The sequence below is a fragment of the Miniopterus natalensis genome, chromosome 2 (genome assembly GCF_054644295.1).
Source record: "Miniopterus natalensis isolate mMinNat1 chromosome 2, mMinNat1.hap1, whole genome shotgun sequence".
Taxonomy (NCBI): domain Eukaryota; kingdom Metazoa; phylum Chordata; class Mammalia; order Chiroptera; family Miniopteridae; genus Miniopterus; species Miniopterus natalensis.
Genome location: NC_142082.1, coordinates 93,482,736 through 93,501,199, shown reverse-complemented (window position 1 = coordinate 93,501,199; position 18,464 = coordinate 93,482,736). Strand labels below are relative to the sequence as shown.

The 18,464-nt window shown below is 39.2% G+C and overlaps 1 protein-coding gene across 3 annotated transcripts in view; it reads right to left on the bottom strand.

The window, feature by feature from the left end:
• Nucleotides 1-17,916, bottom strand: part of USP18 (ubiquitin specific peptidase 18) — a 56,023-nt gene extending 38,107 nt beyond the window's left edge. The window contains exons 1-3 of one of the 3 annotated variants that reach the window (XM_087814404.1): nucleotides 17,620-17,916; nucleotides 13,204-13,300; nucleotides 7,526-7,671 (exon numbers count right to left, since the gene is read on the bottom strand). In XM_087814404.1, the coding sequence (XP_087670530.1) occupies nucleotides 7,526-7,671; nucleotides 13,204-13,229 (172 nt within the window). In that variant the 5' untranslated portion in view covers nucleotides 13,230-13,300; nucleotides 17,620-17,916. The remainder of the gene's footprint in view (nucleotides 1-7,525; nucleotides 7,672-13,203; nucleotides 13,301-17,619) is intronic. The other 2 variants (XM_087814405.1, XM_016195785.2) reach the window with 2 other exon arrangements.
• Nucleotides 17,917-18,464: the final 548 nt, after the last annotated feature.

Here is an 18,464-nt window from a genome sequence, read left to right as displayed (position 1 = left end):
AAATAAAGAGCTTCCCAGACAAAAGAAGGCTTAAGGAGTTCAGTACCACCAAACCAGCATTGTAGGAAATGCTGAAAGAAATGATTTAAGAAAAAGAAAAACTATTGAGAGACAGGTACATTGGCATAAAGGTAAAAAATGGCATTAGTAATTATATATCAATAATAACCTTAAATGAAAATGTAATAAATGCTCCAATCAACAGATATAAGGTAGCTTAATGAGTAAGAAAACAGGACCGATATATATTGCTGTCTACAAGAAACCCATCTGAAAGAAAAGATTCACACAGTCTAAAAGTGAAGAAATGGAAAAAAACATTCCATGCAACTGAAACAAACAAATAAAAAAGCTGGGGTAGCAATACTTTTTTCTGACAAAAAAGACTTCAAAATAAGGACCATAACAAGAGACAGAGAAGGTCACTGCATAATGCTAATGGGATCAATCCAATTGGAGGAAATAACACTTATATTATATATACACCCAATATAGGAGCACCTAAATATATTAAAAATTTCTTGGTGGATTTTATAGGGGAGATCAACGGCAACACAGTCATAGCAGGGTACTTCAAAATCCCACTGTCATCACTGGAAAGATACCAAGACAAAAAATCAACAGGAAAACAGAGACCTGAAATAAAACACTAGATATAATGGATTTAATTGACTTTTACAGAACATTTCACCCCAAAGCAATAGAACACAAATTCTACTCAAATGCACATGGAACATTCTCAAAAATAGACCACATATTAGGGTACAAAACACGTCTTTTCAAGTTCAAGAAAATTGAAATGATATCAAGCATCTTCTCAGATGACAATGGCATGAAACATGAAATCAATCACTATCAAAAACTTAGAAATATTCAAAAGCATGGAGGATAAATAGCCTGTTATTAAACAATGAATGGATTACCAATGAGATCAAAGAAGAAATCAAACAATTCCTAGAAAAAAATGAAAATGAAGAGACATCAACCCAAAATCTATGGGACACAACAAAAGCAGTCCTAGGAGGAAAGTTCATAGCATTACAGCCGTAACTCAAGAAACAAGAAAAAACTCTACTAAACTATCTAACATAACTTAAAGAATTAGAAAGAAGACAGAAAGAAAAGTCCAAAGTAGAAGTAAGGAAATAATAAAGATCAAAGCAGAAATTAGTGACATAGAGACCAAAAAAATCAATGAAACCAAGAGCTGGTTCTTTGAAAAGATAAATAAGATTGATGCACCTTTAGCCAAACTCACCAAGAAACAAAGAGAGAAGTCCCGCATGAATAATATCAGAAATGAAAGATGCGATATAACTGACAGAACAGAAATACAAAGGGTCGTAAAAAAATACTATGAGTAACTATATGCCAATGAACTGGGCAACCTGGGTGAAACTGAAAAATTCCTAGAAACATACAATCTTCCAAAGCTGAATTAAAAGAATCAGAAAACCTGAATATGCCAATAACAACTAATAAAATTGAAGCAGTAATAAAATAACTCAAGCAAACAAAAGTCCTGGACCAGATGGATTTACAAGTGGGTTTTAACAAACATTCAAAGAAGAATTAACACCTATTCTCCTCAAACTATTCCAGAAAATTCAAAAGGAGGGAAAACCCCAAAGCTCTTTTTATGAGGCCAATATCATCTTAATCCCAAAACCAGATAAAGACACTACAAAGAAAGAAATTACAGGCATATATTCCTGGTGAACATAGATACTAAAATCCCCCAGAAAATACCAGCAAGTAGGATCCATCAATACATTAAAATGATCACACAACACCACGGAGTGTAATTTATTCCAGGGATGCAAAGCTGCTATAATATTCACAAACCAATAAATGTGATACATCACATAAACAAAACGAAGAAAAAAAAAATCCTATGATCATATCAATAGATGCAGAAAAAGCATTTGAAAAAATCCAGCACATATTTTTGATAAAAACTCTCAGCAAAGTGGGAATAGAGGGATAATAACTCAAAAAAATAAAGCCATATACAACAGACCTACAGCCAACATCACAGTCAATGGTCAAAAACTAAAACATTTCCCTCAAAAACAGAAACAGGGATATTCACCTTCACCCTTCTTTTTCAACATAATATTGGAAGTTCTATCCACAGCCATCACATAGGAAGAAAACATAAAAGGTATCCAAATTTTAAAGGAAGAGGTAAAACTTCATTATTTGCAGATGGCATGATATTGTATATCGAAAACACTAAAGACTCCACCAAAGTACTACTAGATTTAATATATGAATTCAGCAAGGTAGCTGGATACAAAATTAACATCTGGAAATCGGTGGCTTTTTATACCCAAAAATGAACTCTCAGAAAGAGAAACGAAAAAAACAATGCCATTTACCATTGCAACTAAAAAGTAAGATACCTAGGAATAAACTTAACCACGGATGTAAAACACCTATACTCAGAAAACTACGGGACACTGAAAAAAGGAATAGAGGAAGACATAAACAAGAGGGAGAATGTACCATGTTCATGGATTGGAAGAATTAGTATCATTAAAATGTCCATACTACTCAAAGCAATTTATAAGTTCAATGCAATTCCTATTAAAATACCAACAGCATATTTCACAGATCTAGAACAAACATTTCAAAAATTTATATGGAACCAAAAAAGACCCCATCTTGAGAAAAAGAACAGAGTGGGAGGGATCATGTTGCCAGACATCAAACTGTACTAGAAAGCCATTGTAATCAAAATGACCTGGTATTGGTACAACAACAGACATATAGGACAATGGAACAGAACGTAGACCCCGGAAATAGGCCCAAGCCATTATGGTCAGTTAATATTTGACACAGGAGGTAAGAGCATACAATGGCGTAAAGGCACTCCCTTCAATAAATGGTGTTGGGAAAATTGGACAGCTACATGGAAAAAAAAAAATCATACCAGATCACCAACTTACTTCATACATAAGAACAAATTCATAGTGAATAAAAGATTTAAATATAAGTCACGAAACCATAAAAATCCTGGAAGAAAACATAAGTAGTAAAGTCACAGATATCTCACGTAGTGGAATTTTCACAGATACATTTCCTAGGGCAGGGAAATAAAATATATATACGCAAATAGGACTACATCAAAAAAAAGCTTCTGCACAGCAAAATAAATCAGCCTCAAAATGCAAAGGAACCCACGGCATGGGAGATCACATTTGCCAAGGATGCATCTGATAAGGGGCTAATTTCCAAAGTGTACAAAGAACTCATACGACTCAACACCAGGAAGACAAACAATTTCATTTAATAATGGGCAAAGGGCCTGAATAGACACTTCTCCAAAGAGGACATACAGATGGACAAGAGACATATGAAAAAATGCTCAGAGTCACTAATCATCAGAGAGATGCAAATTAAAACTACAATAAGGTATCACTTCACACCTGTCAGGATGGCTACTATCAACAAATCAACAAATGGCATGTGCTGGTGAAAATGTGGAGAAAGGGGAACCCTAGTACCCTGCTGGTGGGAATGCAGACTGGTGCAGCCACTATGGAAAACAGTGTGGAGGTTCCTCAAAAAGTTGAAGATGGGACTGCCTTTTGACCCAGTGATCCCACTTCTATGAATATATCCTAAGAACCGTGAAACACTAATCAGAAAGAATATATGCACCCCTATGTTCACAGAAGCTCAATTTACAATAGCTAAAATGTGGAAACAGCCCAAGTGCCCATCAGTATATGAGTGGATAAGAAACTGTGGGACATTTACACCATGGAATACTATGCAGCTGTAAAGAAGCATCTTGTACACTTTGGGACAGTATGGGTGGGCCTGGAACATAGTATGCTAAGCGAAATAAGCCATTCATAGAAAGATAAACATCACATGATCTCACTTTTACATGGAATCTAAAGAACGTAATAATCTGATGAACAAATTAAAATCAGAAGCATGGAAGCATGGAACAGTCAGACGAATCTCCAAGGGAAGGTAGGGGTCAGTGGGTGGGTGTGGAGAGATTAACCAAAGAATTTATATGCATATATGCATAACCCATGGACACAGGCAATATTGTGGTGAAAGCCTGGAGTGGTGGGGTGCAGAGTGGAGAGAATCAATGGAGAGAAAAAGGGGAACATCTGTAATACTTTCAATAATAAAGATAAATTTAAAAAACAAAACTTTTTTAAATGCTTAGGAATAAATTTAGCAAAAGAAGTGTAACACTTGTACACTGATACAACAAACCATTTTTTTTTTTAATTAAAGGAAACCCACATAAATGGAAATGCATTCCATATTTATGGTTCTGAAGAATAAATATTAAAATAACAAACTCCACAGACTCAGTGCAATACCTATAAAAATCCTACCTGGCTTTTTCACAGAGATTAACTAAGTGATCTTAAAGTTTATATGGAATTGCAAATAGCCAAAACGATATTGAAAAAGAATAAAATTGAAGGACTCACACTTTCCAACATCAAAATATACTAACAAAGCTAGAGTAATCAAAACAGTGTGGTACTGGCATAAGAATAGACATCAAGATCAATGAAATAGAATTACAGTCCAACATGGCTGCAGATTAGGTGGAAGCTACACTGACCTTCCAAGACCAAACTGATTACAACTAAAATACAGAAAAATCATCCTGAATAATCAACTGAAGACTAGCTGTAGAGAAGCCTTATTACCAAACACTTAAAGAGGAGGCCACATTGAAACTGGTAGGAAGCACAGAGGTATAAGAGAGCTCACTGGGTTCCCACAGGCAGAAGCTGAAGTTCCGGAGGAATATCTCAGCTGCGAAGGTTTCCCCGAGAAGTCTGGGGTCTAAACCCCAAACCAGAAAAACTGGAGATGTACATGCAAAAAAAAAAGAAAAAGTAAGAAAAAAAAGGAAGGGGAGGGGAGGGGAGGGGAGGGGAGGGGAGGGGAGGGGAGGGGAGGGGAGGGGAGGGGAGGGGAGGGGAGGGGAGGGGAGGGGAGGGGAGGGGGGGAGGGGGAGGGGAAAGGGAAAGGGAAGAGGAAAGGGAAGAGGAAAGGGAAGAGGAAAGGGAAGAGGAAAGGGAAGAGGAAAGGGAAGAGGAAAGGGAAGAGGAAAGGGAAGAGGAAAGGGAAGAGGAAAGGGAAGAGGAAAGGGAAGAGGAAAGGGAAGAGGAAAGGGAAGAGGAAAGGGAAGAGGAAAGGGAAGAGGAAAGGGAAGAGGAAAGGGAAGAGGAAAGGGAAGAGGAAAGGGAAGAGGGAAGGGAAGAGGAAAGGGAAGAGGAAAGGGAAGAGGAAAGGGAAGAGGGAAGGGAAGAGGGAAGGGAAGAGGGAAGGGAAGAGGGAAGGGAAAGGGAAGGGAAAGGGAAGGGAAAGGGAAGGGAAAGGGAAGGGAAAGGGAAGGGAAAGGGAAGGGAAAGGGAAGGGAAAGGGAAGGGAAGGGAAGGGAAGGGAAGGGAAGGGAAGGGAAGGGAAGGGAAGGGAAGGGAAGGGAAGGGAAGGGAAGGGAAGGGAAGGGAAGGGAAGGGAAGGGAAGGGAAGGGAAGGGAAAAACTAGATCACCAGAGCACTAGAACTGGGAATGGTGTCCATATAACATCTACTGTGAAAAGCAGCAGGGTTTCTGTCCGCCAGGGAGAGACAGCTGAACATGCAGGCACCCTCTTAAAGGGTCAAGGCACAAAATTTTGTTTGCAGCCACTCACCTTGGGCTCTGGCAGAGGGAGGGCAGAGTGGAGTAGAACAAAATAAAGATGGACTCATAGATAGAGAGCAGAAAGACAGCTCTGGTGAGTGGGAAGGGGGAGAGGAATTAAGCAAAAAAGAGAGAGAAGCCCAGCCAGCATGGCTCAGCAGCTGAGCATTGATCTATGATCCAGGAGACTGAGGTTTGATTCCCGGTCAGGGCACATGCCCGGGTTGCTGGCTCGATCTCCAAAGGGGGGCATGCAGGAGACAAAAATCAATGACCCTCTCATCATCAATGTTTCTATCTCTCTCTCTCCCTTTCCCTTCCTCTCTCTGAAATCAATAAAGACATTTTTTTATTTTATTTTTTTAAAGGGAGAAAGAGAAAACACATAGATATGGACAACAGTGTGGTGATTACAGGGGTGGAGGGGGCTGGGTGGAGGTGGAAGAGGGCATAGATGGGATAAATGGTGATGGAAAAAATTAAATTTTTTTAAAAGAATTAGAGTCCAGAAATAAACACTTACTCTGATGATCAATTGATTTTTGACAAGAGTATGACAATAGCCTGGCTGGCGTGGCTCAGCAGTTGAGCATCAACCTATGATCCAGGAGATCGAGGTTCAATTCCCGGTCAGAACACATGCCTGGATTGCAGGCTCAGTTCCAACTAGGGGGCATGCAGGAGGCAGCTGATCAATGACTCTCATCATTGATGTTTCTATCTCTCTCTCCCTCTCCTTTCCTCTCTTTGAAATCAATATAAACATATTTTTTTTTTAAAAAAAAAAGTGTGACAATAATTCAATGAGGAAAGAATGCTCTTTTCAACAAATAGTGCTGGAATAATTAAATGCTCACATGCAAAAGAATAAAATTGGGATCCCTATCTCACAACATTCACAAAAATTAACTCAAAATGAAACACAAATCTAAATGTAAGAGCTAAAAGTATAAAACCTAGAAGAAAATAAAATAGAATTATGAGTGACTGCTAGTAGGAATGGGGTCTCTTTGGGGTGATAAAATGTTCTAAAAGTAGATTATGATTATGATTGCACAACACTGTGAATGTGCTAAAACCCTCTAAATTGTATATTTTTAAAAGAGTGAATTGTACAGTATGATGTACATCTCAATAAAGCTGTTTTGTTTTTTTTAATAACCAATTTATGAGTTTCCTTTGATAGAACATGGTTTCTCTTTATTAATCCTTTATTCTGTTTTCCTGGGATTCCTTACCTGCAGCTGAATCAGGAAATTCTTAGGCTTATTTATTTTACTAAGAGGCAGAAAAGGGGTGAGTGTAAAAGTAATATATGCATAAATAACACCAAATCTGTGCCTGTAAAAATGTAGGTTCTTCAAAATATTTCAGGTCTACATAAATGCCTTCAATACAAGGGGTCCACGGTCTATATAACCTCCTTCCTAATTCCTCTCTTCCCCCACTCACTATCTCCTGCTCACCCTTACCCTCTTCCTCCTCCTCTCCTTTCCTTCTCTCTCCCTGTCCCTCTCCTTCTCACATGCCTTCTTCCTCTTCATTACCCTCTCCTCCCCCCTCCCTTCTCCCTCTACTCTCCCTCCCTCTCCATCCCTCTCCCTCCCTTTCGCTCTCCTTCACCTTATCCTCCTCTGCTCCATCCCTCTCCCTTTCCTCCCCTCCCCTCCTTATCTCCCTCCCACTCTCACTCACCCTCTCCCCTCTCCTTCTCCCTCCCTCTCTCTCCTCCCTTTCTCCTCCCTCTTCCTCTCTTCCCTCTCCTACTCCTTCCTATCTCTCCCTCTATATCCCACATCCTTTAGAGCACTAGACTAGGAATAAGTGCTGGGAGCACTGTCTTACATGGTACATTGTACTTCTGGAGACAATAGACGAGTTCCATGGGCCGCACTGCCTTCTGTCGACTGTCCTGCATCTTCTCCAGCAGTAAGAGCAGCTGGAAGGGGACATTTCTCCTCTGCTCTTCCACTTCCCTTGGTACTGTTATCCTGTCAAATAAGAACATCCATGAACCTCCTGTTCCCACAATTCTCAATGTTAGGTGCATATTAGAAACACTTGAAGACACTTCCAAAAGTCTCCATGTCCAGGCCATTCTGTAGACTAACTAAATCAGAATTTCTGGAGGTGGGGTCCAGTTATTAAAATTTTTCAGTTTCTCAGATGATTTAAGTGTACAGACAAGGTTAAAAAATACCATACTAGTAAATCAGCTATAGTGAGTAACCTCTTGAGAGGGTATCAGCACAACTGCTGCCTCACTTCTCTCCCCACTCTGCCTAACATTCACACTAAAATAAAAGTCAGACACAGTAGGTCCTCCTGGGTCCAGAGTAAAGTGGGCATGCAGCCTAATGTCCACCCTGAAGCACTCCAAACACTCATCTAGGTCCTGGGAAGAAAGGGCAACATGAAGGTATATCAGTGTACTTTAGAAATGATTTCTTTAATTATAGGTATCTCAAAATTGTCTATGCCAATGGAAGAGGGAAAAACAGAAAGCATAGGGCAGAATAGAATGTAGAATAATACATATGTGTGTGTACCATAATATGTATATTATCATATGTGTGTTTTGTTTGAAAAAATCAATAGAGACTTTGCATGTACTTATTGATTTATTCCTCCTTTGACACTGGTCTAACCCCAAATTATATTTAATCAAATCAGTGGCTATCAATCCTGAATGCATTGTTATATCACTGGGGCATTTTTTGAATAGTACCAGTGGCTGGTACTATTTTTTTCCCCAAAATACTGAGAAGTTTATTGCATTTTTAAAGTAGCCACAATCTTAAATATCCTGTTTCAGATTTCCCCAGAATTCCTTCATAGCACATCACATTGAATATTGACATGAAGCCCTCACAATGTTACACTTGAAAACCCCATGAAGAACAATATTTTAGGAAATAGAGGGTTTAAGGCCAAATGAAATCAAATATCTAGGGGTAGTACCAGGCATTTATATTTTAAACTTCTTAGGTGATTAGAATGCACAGTCCAGAATGTGCAGAACAAGACTTTTCTTTGGTAACTTTTGAAAGAAGACTTCTAGAAGTCCAAGGCACTGTGGGCTTCCAGTCAAGATGGCAGGGTAGGTAAATGCTATGCTTATCTCCTGTGAACACATCAAAATTACAACTAAACTACAGAACCACCATCACTGAGAACCACCAGTCTAGCTGAACAGAATTCCTACAGCTAATGATATACAGGAAAAGGCACATCAAGACTGGTAGGAGGAGTAGAGACGCAGAGCAGGCTGGTCCCACATCCACATGTGGTGGTTAAAAATCAGGAGGGATATCTCAGTTGCACATGTCCCCCCAGAGGAGCAAAGGGCCCCAGTTCCACACAGGGCCACCAAGCCCAGGGTTCCAGTGCCAAGAAGAAAAGTCCTCATAACCTCCAGATGTAAAAACCAGTAGAGGTTGTGGCTGACTGAGACAGAGGGCAGTTGGAGTCCCAGGAGTTCACAAATTTATCCACTGATGGACTCACTCACTCTGAGCTCCAGTGCTGGGGCAGCAGCTCAAAAGGCACCAGGGACATAGAGGGAGGAACAGAATTATCTGGCTTTGGGGTGAGGGCTGGAGGGCGAGCTTTCTCCCAGACAGAAGGGCTGGCAGAAGCCATTGTTCCTTTGCTGAGCCTTCCCCCTGCAGGTGCAGGCAGGCACAAGATCTGAGTATCCATCAGCCTGGATAACACTGTTCACCCCGCCCTGGCGATTCCCTGAGACCCTGCCCTACCAAATTTGCAGGACCAACCAAGTCCAGTGGCTTTTCCATACAAACAGTCTATCTATTCTCGTGCTGAGGATTTCCCTACAGTCTTTCAAAGGTTCACAAACCCCAAGCAAGTAGCATCTGGCCTTGGCATGCCCCATCCTCTTGCTAAGTAGCCCCAAATCCAGCACTAGCAGAAGCGAGCATCAGTTTGCAACTTAGCCTCTCCCAGGAGCCTCCAAGTTCAGCACAAGAGGCTATCACCTGCAGATCACATTTTAGCTTATAATAGGTGGCCCCAGGCAGGGCACAGGCAGCGGTTGACCTTGGCCTAACCTCCCAAGAGGCCCCAGAACCAACACACCTGAAGGGCGAGATTCAGACCATCACCCAACCACCTCCACAAATGAGACACCCAAAAAGGTAAACCCAGCAGGCACCAGAGCCCAGCTAAAGTGAATTCTGCTTCCTAGTGTTAGACTCTGCATAATAACTCCTCCACTGTAGTTATGGCCAGTCCTCACAACCAATCAGCATGAGAGTCAATCCCTCCCACTAAAGTGCCAACAGCAATCAAGGCTCAACTATTACAGGAAGGAACACACAACTCACACCAATGACACACCTGGAGCACCGCCTCAGGTGATAAGGGAGACTGTGCTACTGGGCCACACAAAACACCTACTACATAATTCCAGTCTGCCAAGTTCAGGAGACATAGCAGATCTACCTAATACATAGGGAACATACACAGAGAGGCAGCCAAAATGAGGAGTCAAAGAAACATGTCCCAAATGAAAAAAAAGGACAAAACTCCAAAAAAAAAAAAAACTAAACAAAATGGAGACAAGCACTCTTTCAATTGCAGAGTTCAAAACACTGGTTATAAGGATGCTCAATGATCTCAGTGAAAACTTCGATAAGAGTTAGGAAACATAAAAATGGAGATAGAAAACATTTTTTAGAAGCAGTCAGAATTTAAGAAAACAATATCTGAAATGAAGAATACATTAGAAGGAAACAACAGTAGATTAGATGAAGCAGAAGTTCAAATCAATGATTTTGAAGACAACAATTTTGAAAACCATAAGAAAAGGAAAAGGAAAAAGAAGAAAAAATGAGGAAAATTTAAGGTGCCTCTGTACAACATCAAGTGTACCAACATTCACATCATAGTGATAGAAGAAGAGAGAGAGAAAGGGATTGAAAAGTTATTTGAGGAAATAACAGAAAACTTCCCTAACTTGGCAAAGAAAATAAGCATACAAGTCCAGGAAGTGCTGAGGATCCTAAACAAGATGAACCCAAAGAGGTCCACATAAAGATACACTGTAATTGAAATGCCAAAGATTAAAGACAAAGAAAGAATCTTAAAAGCAGAAAGAGGAGAGCAGTTAGTTACCTACGAGGAGCTCCCAGAAGACTATCACCTGATTTTTCAACAGAAATTATGTGGGCCAGAAGGTATTGGTGCAAAATATCCAAAGTTATGAAAGATAAGGACCTACAACCAAGATTACTCTACCCAGCACAACTATAATTTAAAATCAAAGGAGAAATAAAGAGCTTCCCAGACAAGAAAAAACTAAGGGATTTCATCACCACCCAACCAGTATTACAAGAAATGTTAAAGGGACTTCTTCAAAAAGAAGAAAAAAATATCAAAAATATGATAATAAAAGGGCAATAACTACCTATATATCAACAATTACTTTAAATGTAAATGATTAAATGTTCCAATAAAAAAAATAGGATGGCTGAATGCACAAGAAAACAAGACCCTTACATATGCTACCTACAAGAGATTCACTTCAGATTGAAAGACACACATAGACTAAAATAAAGGGATGGGGAAATATTTTTTCATGTAAATGGTAACAAAACAAAAAAAATCTGGGGTAGCAATTACTTTACCAAAAAAATGAATTTTAAAAATAAAGTCTATAACAAGAGACGAAGAAGAACCCAGCAATTCCACTTCTGGGTATATAGCCAAAGAAACCCAAAACACTAATTTGGAAAGATATATGCACCCTTATGTTCATTGCAATGTTATTTACAATAGCCAAGATATGGAAGAAACCTCATAAATTGAAACAGGTACCAAACTTATGAACGTTGGTTGTAGAGAATATTTTATGAACTTGATCCCAAAAGCAAGGGGAGTAAAGGCAAAAATAAATGAATGGGACTGTATCAAACTAAAAAATTTCTGCATAGCAAAAGAAACCAATGACAAAACAAAAAAGCATCCAACCAAATGGGAGATGATAGTTGCAAAACAACAGCTCTGACAAAGGTTTATTATCTAAAACATATAAAGAACTCATAAAACTCAACACCAAACAACCCAATCAAAAAATAAGCAGAGAACCTGAACAGACACGTCTCCCAAGAAGACATACAGATATATGAAAAGATGTTCAACCTCACTAGCAATTAGGAAAATACAAGTCAAAACTACAATGAGATACCACCTCATACCTGTTAGAGTGGCTATTATTAAAAAGACAAGTAATAACAAGTGCTGGAGAGGTTTAGAGAAAAGGGAACCCTCATTCACTGCTGGTGGGAATGTAGACTGGTACAGCCACGATGTAAGTCAGTCTGGCGATTCCTCAAAAAATTAAGAATAGAACTACTATATTACCCAGCAATCCCTCTCCTGGGTATATACCCAAAAAACTCCAAAACATGTATTCACAAAGGTATATGTACATCTATGTTCATTGCAGCATTATTCACGGTGGCCAAGACATGGAAACAATCAAAGTGTCCTGTGGTAGAGGACTGGAAAGAAGACGTGGTACATGTACACAATGGAGTAGTACTCAGCCATAAGAAAGGATGAAATATTGTCATTTGTGGCAATATGGATGAACTTTGAGAATATTATCCTAAGTGAATTAAGTCAGAGAGAAAAAACTAAGAACCGTATGATTTCACTCACATGTGGGATATAAAACTGAAACTCGTCGACACAAACAATAGTGTGGTGGTTGTCAGAGGGAAGGCAGTGGGGGGTGAAGGGGACCTAATATACGGTGATGGAAGATGATTTACCTTTGGGTGGTGGGCACATAGTGCAATATAAAGATCTTGTAACAGAAACTCACACCTGAAACCTATATGATCATATTAACCAATGTCACCCCAATATACTTAATTTTTTTTAAAAAGGAAAAAAATAGATAAAGGGATAAAGAAGAAGTAGTATGTATAGACAATGGAATATTACTTGGCCATAAAAAAGGAGTTAAATCTTACCATTTGTGACAACATGGATGGACCTAGAGGGTATTATACTAACTGAAATAAGTCAGATGGAGAAAGGCAAATACCTTCTGATTTCACTTATATGTGGAATCTAAAACACAAAATAAACAAAAAGCACAGACACAATCATAAATACAGAGAACATTTTGATGGTTGCCAAATGGGAGTGGAGTTAAGAGGATGGATGAGAAAAGTAAAGTAATTAAAAAGTACACATTGGCAGTTACAGAATAGTCATGGGGATGTAAAGGGCAGCATAGGGAATATAGTCAATAATATTCTAATAGCTATGTAATGGTTTCAAGTGGGTACTAGACTTATCAGGCTGATCACTCAGTAAGTTATATAAATGTCTAGTCACTACATTGTACATCGGAAACCAATATAATATTAAATGTCAACCATAATTGAAAAGTAAAAAATTATTTTTAAAAAGTCGAAGTAACTGTGAATAACTGAATATTTGAAAACATAAAGTGATACACATGTTTATAGCCTGAATAATAGTCTTACCGTTTCAGTATCTGGGTGAAGCCCATGTTCTTGATCAATACCTGGATCAGGGAGTTAAGGCAACATGTCTGTCCAATGTTGTGTAAACCAACTGGGTCTATAAGGAGAAAAGAAAAAAATACTGAAGACAAGACCTAGCTAAGGGATTTAACAGAAGTCATATGTTTTCCTAGAATCTACTTTAAGGACATGAAATACTGTAAAGTACTCTCAAAGGCACGAAGAATTCATTAGGGAGCTTGCAAAATAATTGGGAGAAAGAGATAAAGCATGAACTCTGAAAAGTGAAACAGCAATAACAGTTTTATTAGTCCATGGGGAAAAGAGAGATGTCACAAGAAATTGTATTACTCGTTGTTTTATGTTTTGTTTTGTTTTTTATTGTTCAAAATATTACAGCTGTCCCTTTCTCTCCCCATTGACCCATTTCGCACTAACCCACCCCCCTCCTCAGTCCCTCACCACACCATTGACTGTGTCCTTGGGTTATGCACATGCGCCTATAAATTCTTTGGTTAATCTCTCCTCCTCCACTCACCCACACCCCTCCATCCCTCTGAGATTCATTAGTCTGATCCATGCTTCCATGTCATTGAACCATTTCTGTCCATTAGTTTATTAAGTTCTGTAAATTCCACATATAAGTGAGATCACATGATGTTTGTCTTTCTCTGAAAGGCTTGTTTTGCTTAGCATAATATTCTAAAGGTCCATCTATGCTGTGCCAAAGGGTACTAGATCCTTCTTCTTTACAGCTGCATAATATTCCACGGTATAAATGTCCCACAGCTTTTTAATCCACTCATCTACTGATGGGCACTAGGACAGTTTCCAGATCTTAGCTACTGTAAATTGCACTGCTATGAACATGGGGGTGCATATATTCTTTCTGATTAGTGTTTCAAGATTCTTAGGATATATTCCTAAAAGTGGGATCACTGGGTCAAAAGGCAGTCCCATTTTCAACTTTTTGAGGAACCTCCATGCTGTTTTCCATAGTGGCTGCACCAGTCTGCATTCCCACCAGCAGTGTACTAGGGTTCCCCTTTCTCCACATCCTCACCAGCATGTCTCATTGCTGATTTGTTGATGGTAGCCATTCTGACAGGTGTGAAGTAATACCCCATTATGGTTTTAATTTGCATCTCTCTGATGATTAGTGACTCTGAGCATTTTTTCATATGTCTCTTGGTCATTTGCATGTCCTATTTGGAGAAGTGTCTATTCAGGCCCTTTACCCATTTTTTAATTGGATTGTTTGCCTTCCCCTTGTTGAGTTGTATGAGTTCTTTGTATACACTTTGGAAATTAGCTCATTATCAGCTACATCCTTGGCAAATATATTCTCCCAAACCATGGGATTTCTTTGTATTTTGAGGCTGTTTTCTTTTGCTGTGCAGCAGCTGTTTGATGTAGTCCTATATGTTTATTTTTTGTTCTGTTTCTCTTACCCTAGGAAGTGTATCAGTGAAAATTCCACTATGTGAGATGTCTGTGACTTTACTGCATACGTTTCCTTCCAGAATTTTTATGGTTTTGTTACTTACATTTAAGTCTTTTATCCATTTTGAAGTGGGGTTTGTGTGTGTGTGTATGGTGGAATTTGGTGGACTAGTTTAATTTTTTTCCAAGTACCTGTCTACTCTTCCCAACACCATTTATTGAAAATAATGTCAATCCATTGTATGCTCTTGCTTCTTTTGTCAAAAATTAACTTACCATAACGGCTTGGGTCATTTCTGGGGTATCTGTTCGATTCCATTGGTCTATAAGTCTGTTCTTATACCAGTACCAGGCTGTTTTTATTACAATGGCTTTTAGTATAGTTTGATATTCAGTAAACTGATCCCTTCCGCTCTGTTCTTCATTCTCAAGATGGCTGCGGCTATTCAGGGTCTTTTTTGGTTCCATATAAATTGTCGACATGTTTGTTCTAGGTCTGTGAAATATGCTGTTGGTATTTTAATAGAAATTGCATTGAATCTATAAATTTCTTTGCGTAGTATGGACATTTTAATGATATTAATTCTTCCAATCCATGAGCATGGTATATTCTTCCACTTGTTTATATCTTCCTCTATTTCTTTTTTCAGTGACCTGTAGTTTTCCAAGTAGAAGTCTTTTACATCCTTGGTTAAGTCTATTCCTAGGTATCTTATTTTTTAGTTGCAGTGGTAAATGGTACTGTTTTTTTAGTTTCTCCCTCTGAGAGGTCATTGTTGGTGTATAAAAATGCCATCAATTTCTGCATGTTAATTTTGTATCCAGCTACCTTGCCAAATTCCCTTATCCAATCTAGTAGTACTTTGATGGAGTCTTTAGGGTTTTCTATGTACAATATCACGCCATCTGCAAATAATGACAGTTTTACTTCCTCCTTTCCAATTTGAATACCTTTCATGTTTTCTTCCTGTCTGATGGATGTGCCAAGGACTTCTAGTACTATGATCAATTAGAGTGGCGAAAGTAGACACCCCTGTCTTGTTCCCGTTCTTAGGGAAAATGATTTTAGTTTTTACCATTGAGTATGATGTTGGCTGTAGGTCTGTCATATATAGCCTTTATTATGTTGACGTATGATCCCTCTAATCCCACTTTGCTGAGTTTTTGTCAAAAATGGGTGCTGGATTTTGTCAAATGCTTTTTCTGCGTCTATAGATATGATCATATGATTTTTGTCCTTCATTTTGTTTATGTGATGTATCACATTTATTGATTTGCAGATGCTATACCAGCCTTGCATTTCTGGAATAAATTCCACTTGGTCATGATGTATGATCTTTTTAATTATTGCTGTATCTGGTTTGCTAGTATTTTGTTGAGGATTTTCACATCTATGTTCATCAGGGATATTGGCCTGTAATTTTCTTTCTCTATAGTGTCTTTATCTGGTTTTGGGATTAGGATGATGCTTGTCTCATAAAAAGAGTTTAGGAGTTTTCTCTCCTCTTGAATTTTTTGGAATAGTTTGAGTAGAATAGGTGTTAATTCTTCTTTGAATATTTAGTAAAACTCACTTGTAAATCCATCTGGTCCAGGACTTTTGTTTGCTGGGAGTTTTTGATTACTGCTTCAATTTCATTATTTGTTATTGTCCTATTCAGGTTTTCTGCCTCTTCCTGATTCAGCTTTGGAAGATGATATGCTTCTTGGAATTTGTCCATTACATCCATGTTATCCAGTTTGTTGGCATATAGTTGCTCATAGTATTTTCTTACAACCTTTTGTATTTCTGTTGGGTCAGTTGTTATATTGCCTCTTTCATTTCTGATTTTATTTGGGTCCTCTCTGTTTCTTAGTGAGTCTGGCTAAAGGTGCATCAATCTTATTTAATTTTTCAAAGAACCAGCTCTTGGTTTTGCTGATTTTTTGTATTGTTTTTTAGTCTCTATGTCATTAATTTCTGCTCTGATCTTTATTATTTCCTCCCTTCTACTTTCTCCAGGCTTTTCTTACTGCTCTCTTTTAGCTGTTGTATTGCTCATTGTTAAATGTGTAGTACAAGCCATTGTTGAGGAGCAAAGGAAAAGTGAGAAACATTATAGAAAGTGTGCCTGGGAGAATTATGAGTTCCTGACAGGACTGAGTCAGAATTGGTATCTATGGGGCTCAGGGTTAAGAGTAATTTCAGATTCCAGGAGAAAGGCCCTGCCCAGGGTTTGGAGAAATCAAAAGAAAGTTTTGGGGGAGATCCACTAATCTAAACTCCTCTCCTGGGGCTGGAAGCCAAAAGGAACTTATGAGGAGGTGAAAAAAACAAAAGATAGTACTTCTCTAACCCACTTACAACCAATCTCTCCTTTCCCAACCCAGCCTTGGGCTCCACAGCCCCCACAAAAGTGAGTAATTTAAGAGGAAGCAAAGCCCTGGCCAAGTGGCTCGTTTGGTTGGAGCTTTGTCCCATTTACCAAAATGTCGTGGGTTTGATTCCGTCAGGGCATATACCTAGGTAGATCCCCAGTCAGGGCACAGGGGAGGCAACTAATCGGTGTTTATCTATCTATCATCTATCATTTATCTTCCCCTTCCTTTGTCTCTCTCAAAATCAGTGAAAGCATACCCTTAGGGTTGGATTTTAAAAAAAAAGAGGGAGCAAGGACCACTAATCTTAGGAGCCCCCGGGGAAAGGGCTTTGGTGTACATGAGATAGGACAATAAGAACATAAAAGCAAGCCATTGTTTTTATGGAGTAACAGATAATCACAAATGTACTATATTGAATGAGCAGAAGCACTTGTCTCTAGATATACTTGCATACAAGTACAACAATAAAGACAGGAACTAATACTAACTGCTACTATATGCCAAGCATTGGTCTAAAGCAGTTTCCACAGATTGTCTCATTTATTCCTCCCAACAACTGTATGCACTCCGTACTATGATTAGTCCCAGTTAAAGATGCAGAAATGAAGGTACAAGGAATCAGGAGTCATTAACCATAAAGCTCTACTGCTTCCGAGTATAGTGGATAAACAAAACATTTCTATGCAGTCAAAAATAGAAAGATGGGAGGAAGGTAATGACCCTGAGGGCAGTCCCAGGCACCAAACTGTTTTAGTAGCTGCTCCCTCTTCTTCTTCATGTTGCTGTTCTCCTGCTTCTTCTCAATAGGGTCTGCCGAGAAATGCTGAGACTCAACCAGGACTGATTGGGAAATTTCCTCAGGAGCCCAAACACTTTGCCCATTAGTGATCACTCCCCAGGCTGGTTGCTGTTCATCACTGCATGACCTCACTTCCAGGAAGAGCTCTCATGAGTCAGCCTTGGTGGAACTTCTGTGAAAATATACCACAGGCAGTTAAGGATAAGAGAAGGGAAAAGTACACTCATATGACCAGTTCTGCTTCCCAGGAGTCAAGTCTGGGAGGGAGATAAATGTATGTAAAGACTGGCTCACAAAGCTCTAGTGCTAGAAATGAGAACTAGGCTACACACCCACTCTCCTTGTCCCCTCCATCTCCATTCTTAATTCATCAGAGAGGATTGCCCTATTTTCTCCCACCCCCACCCCCAACTAAGGTCCTCTATTCTGGCAAATGACACAGTACTCACCAAGGAGTGCAAACCAGAGGACTCCTGTCCCCTTGCACCTCCTTTCCAGGCCCAATTCTACTGCCTAAAGGCTGCTCATAAGCACTCTCCTTGCTATCCATACCCTTGGCTTCCTTGTGTAAACAAATAATATAAACAGAGCCACTTTAAAATAAGTCAGAGCTGCCATGCCAGAACTGCCTTGCAGGTCTTATGCCTAAAACCTTTGG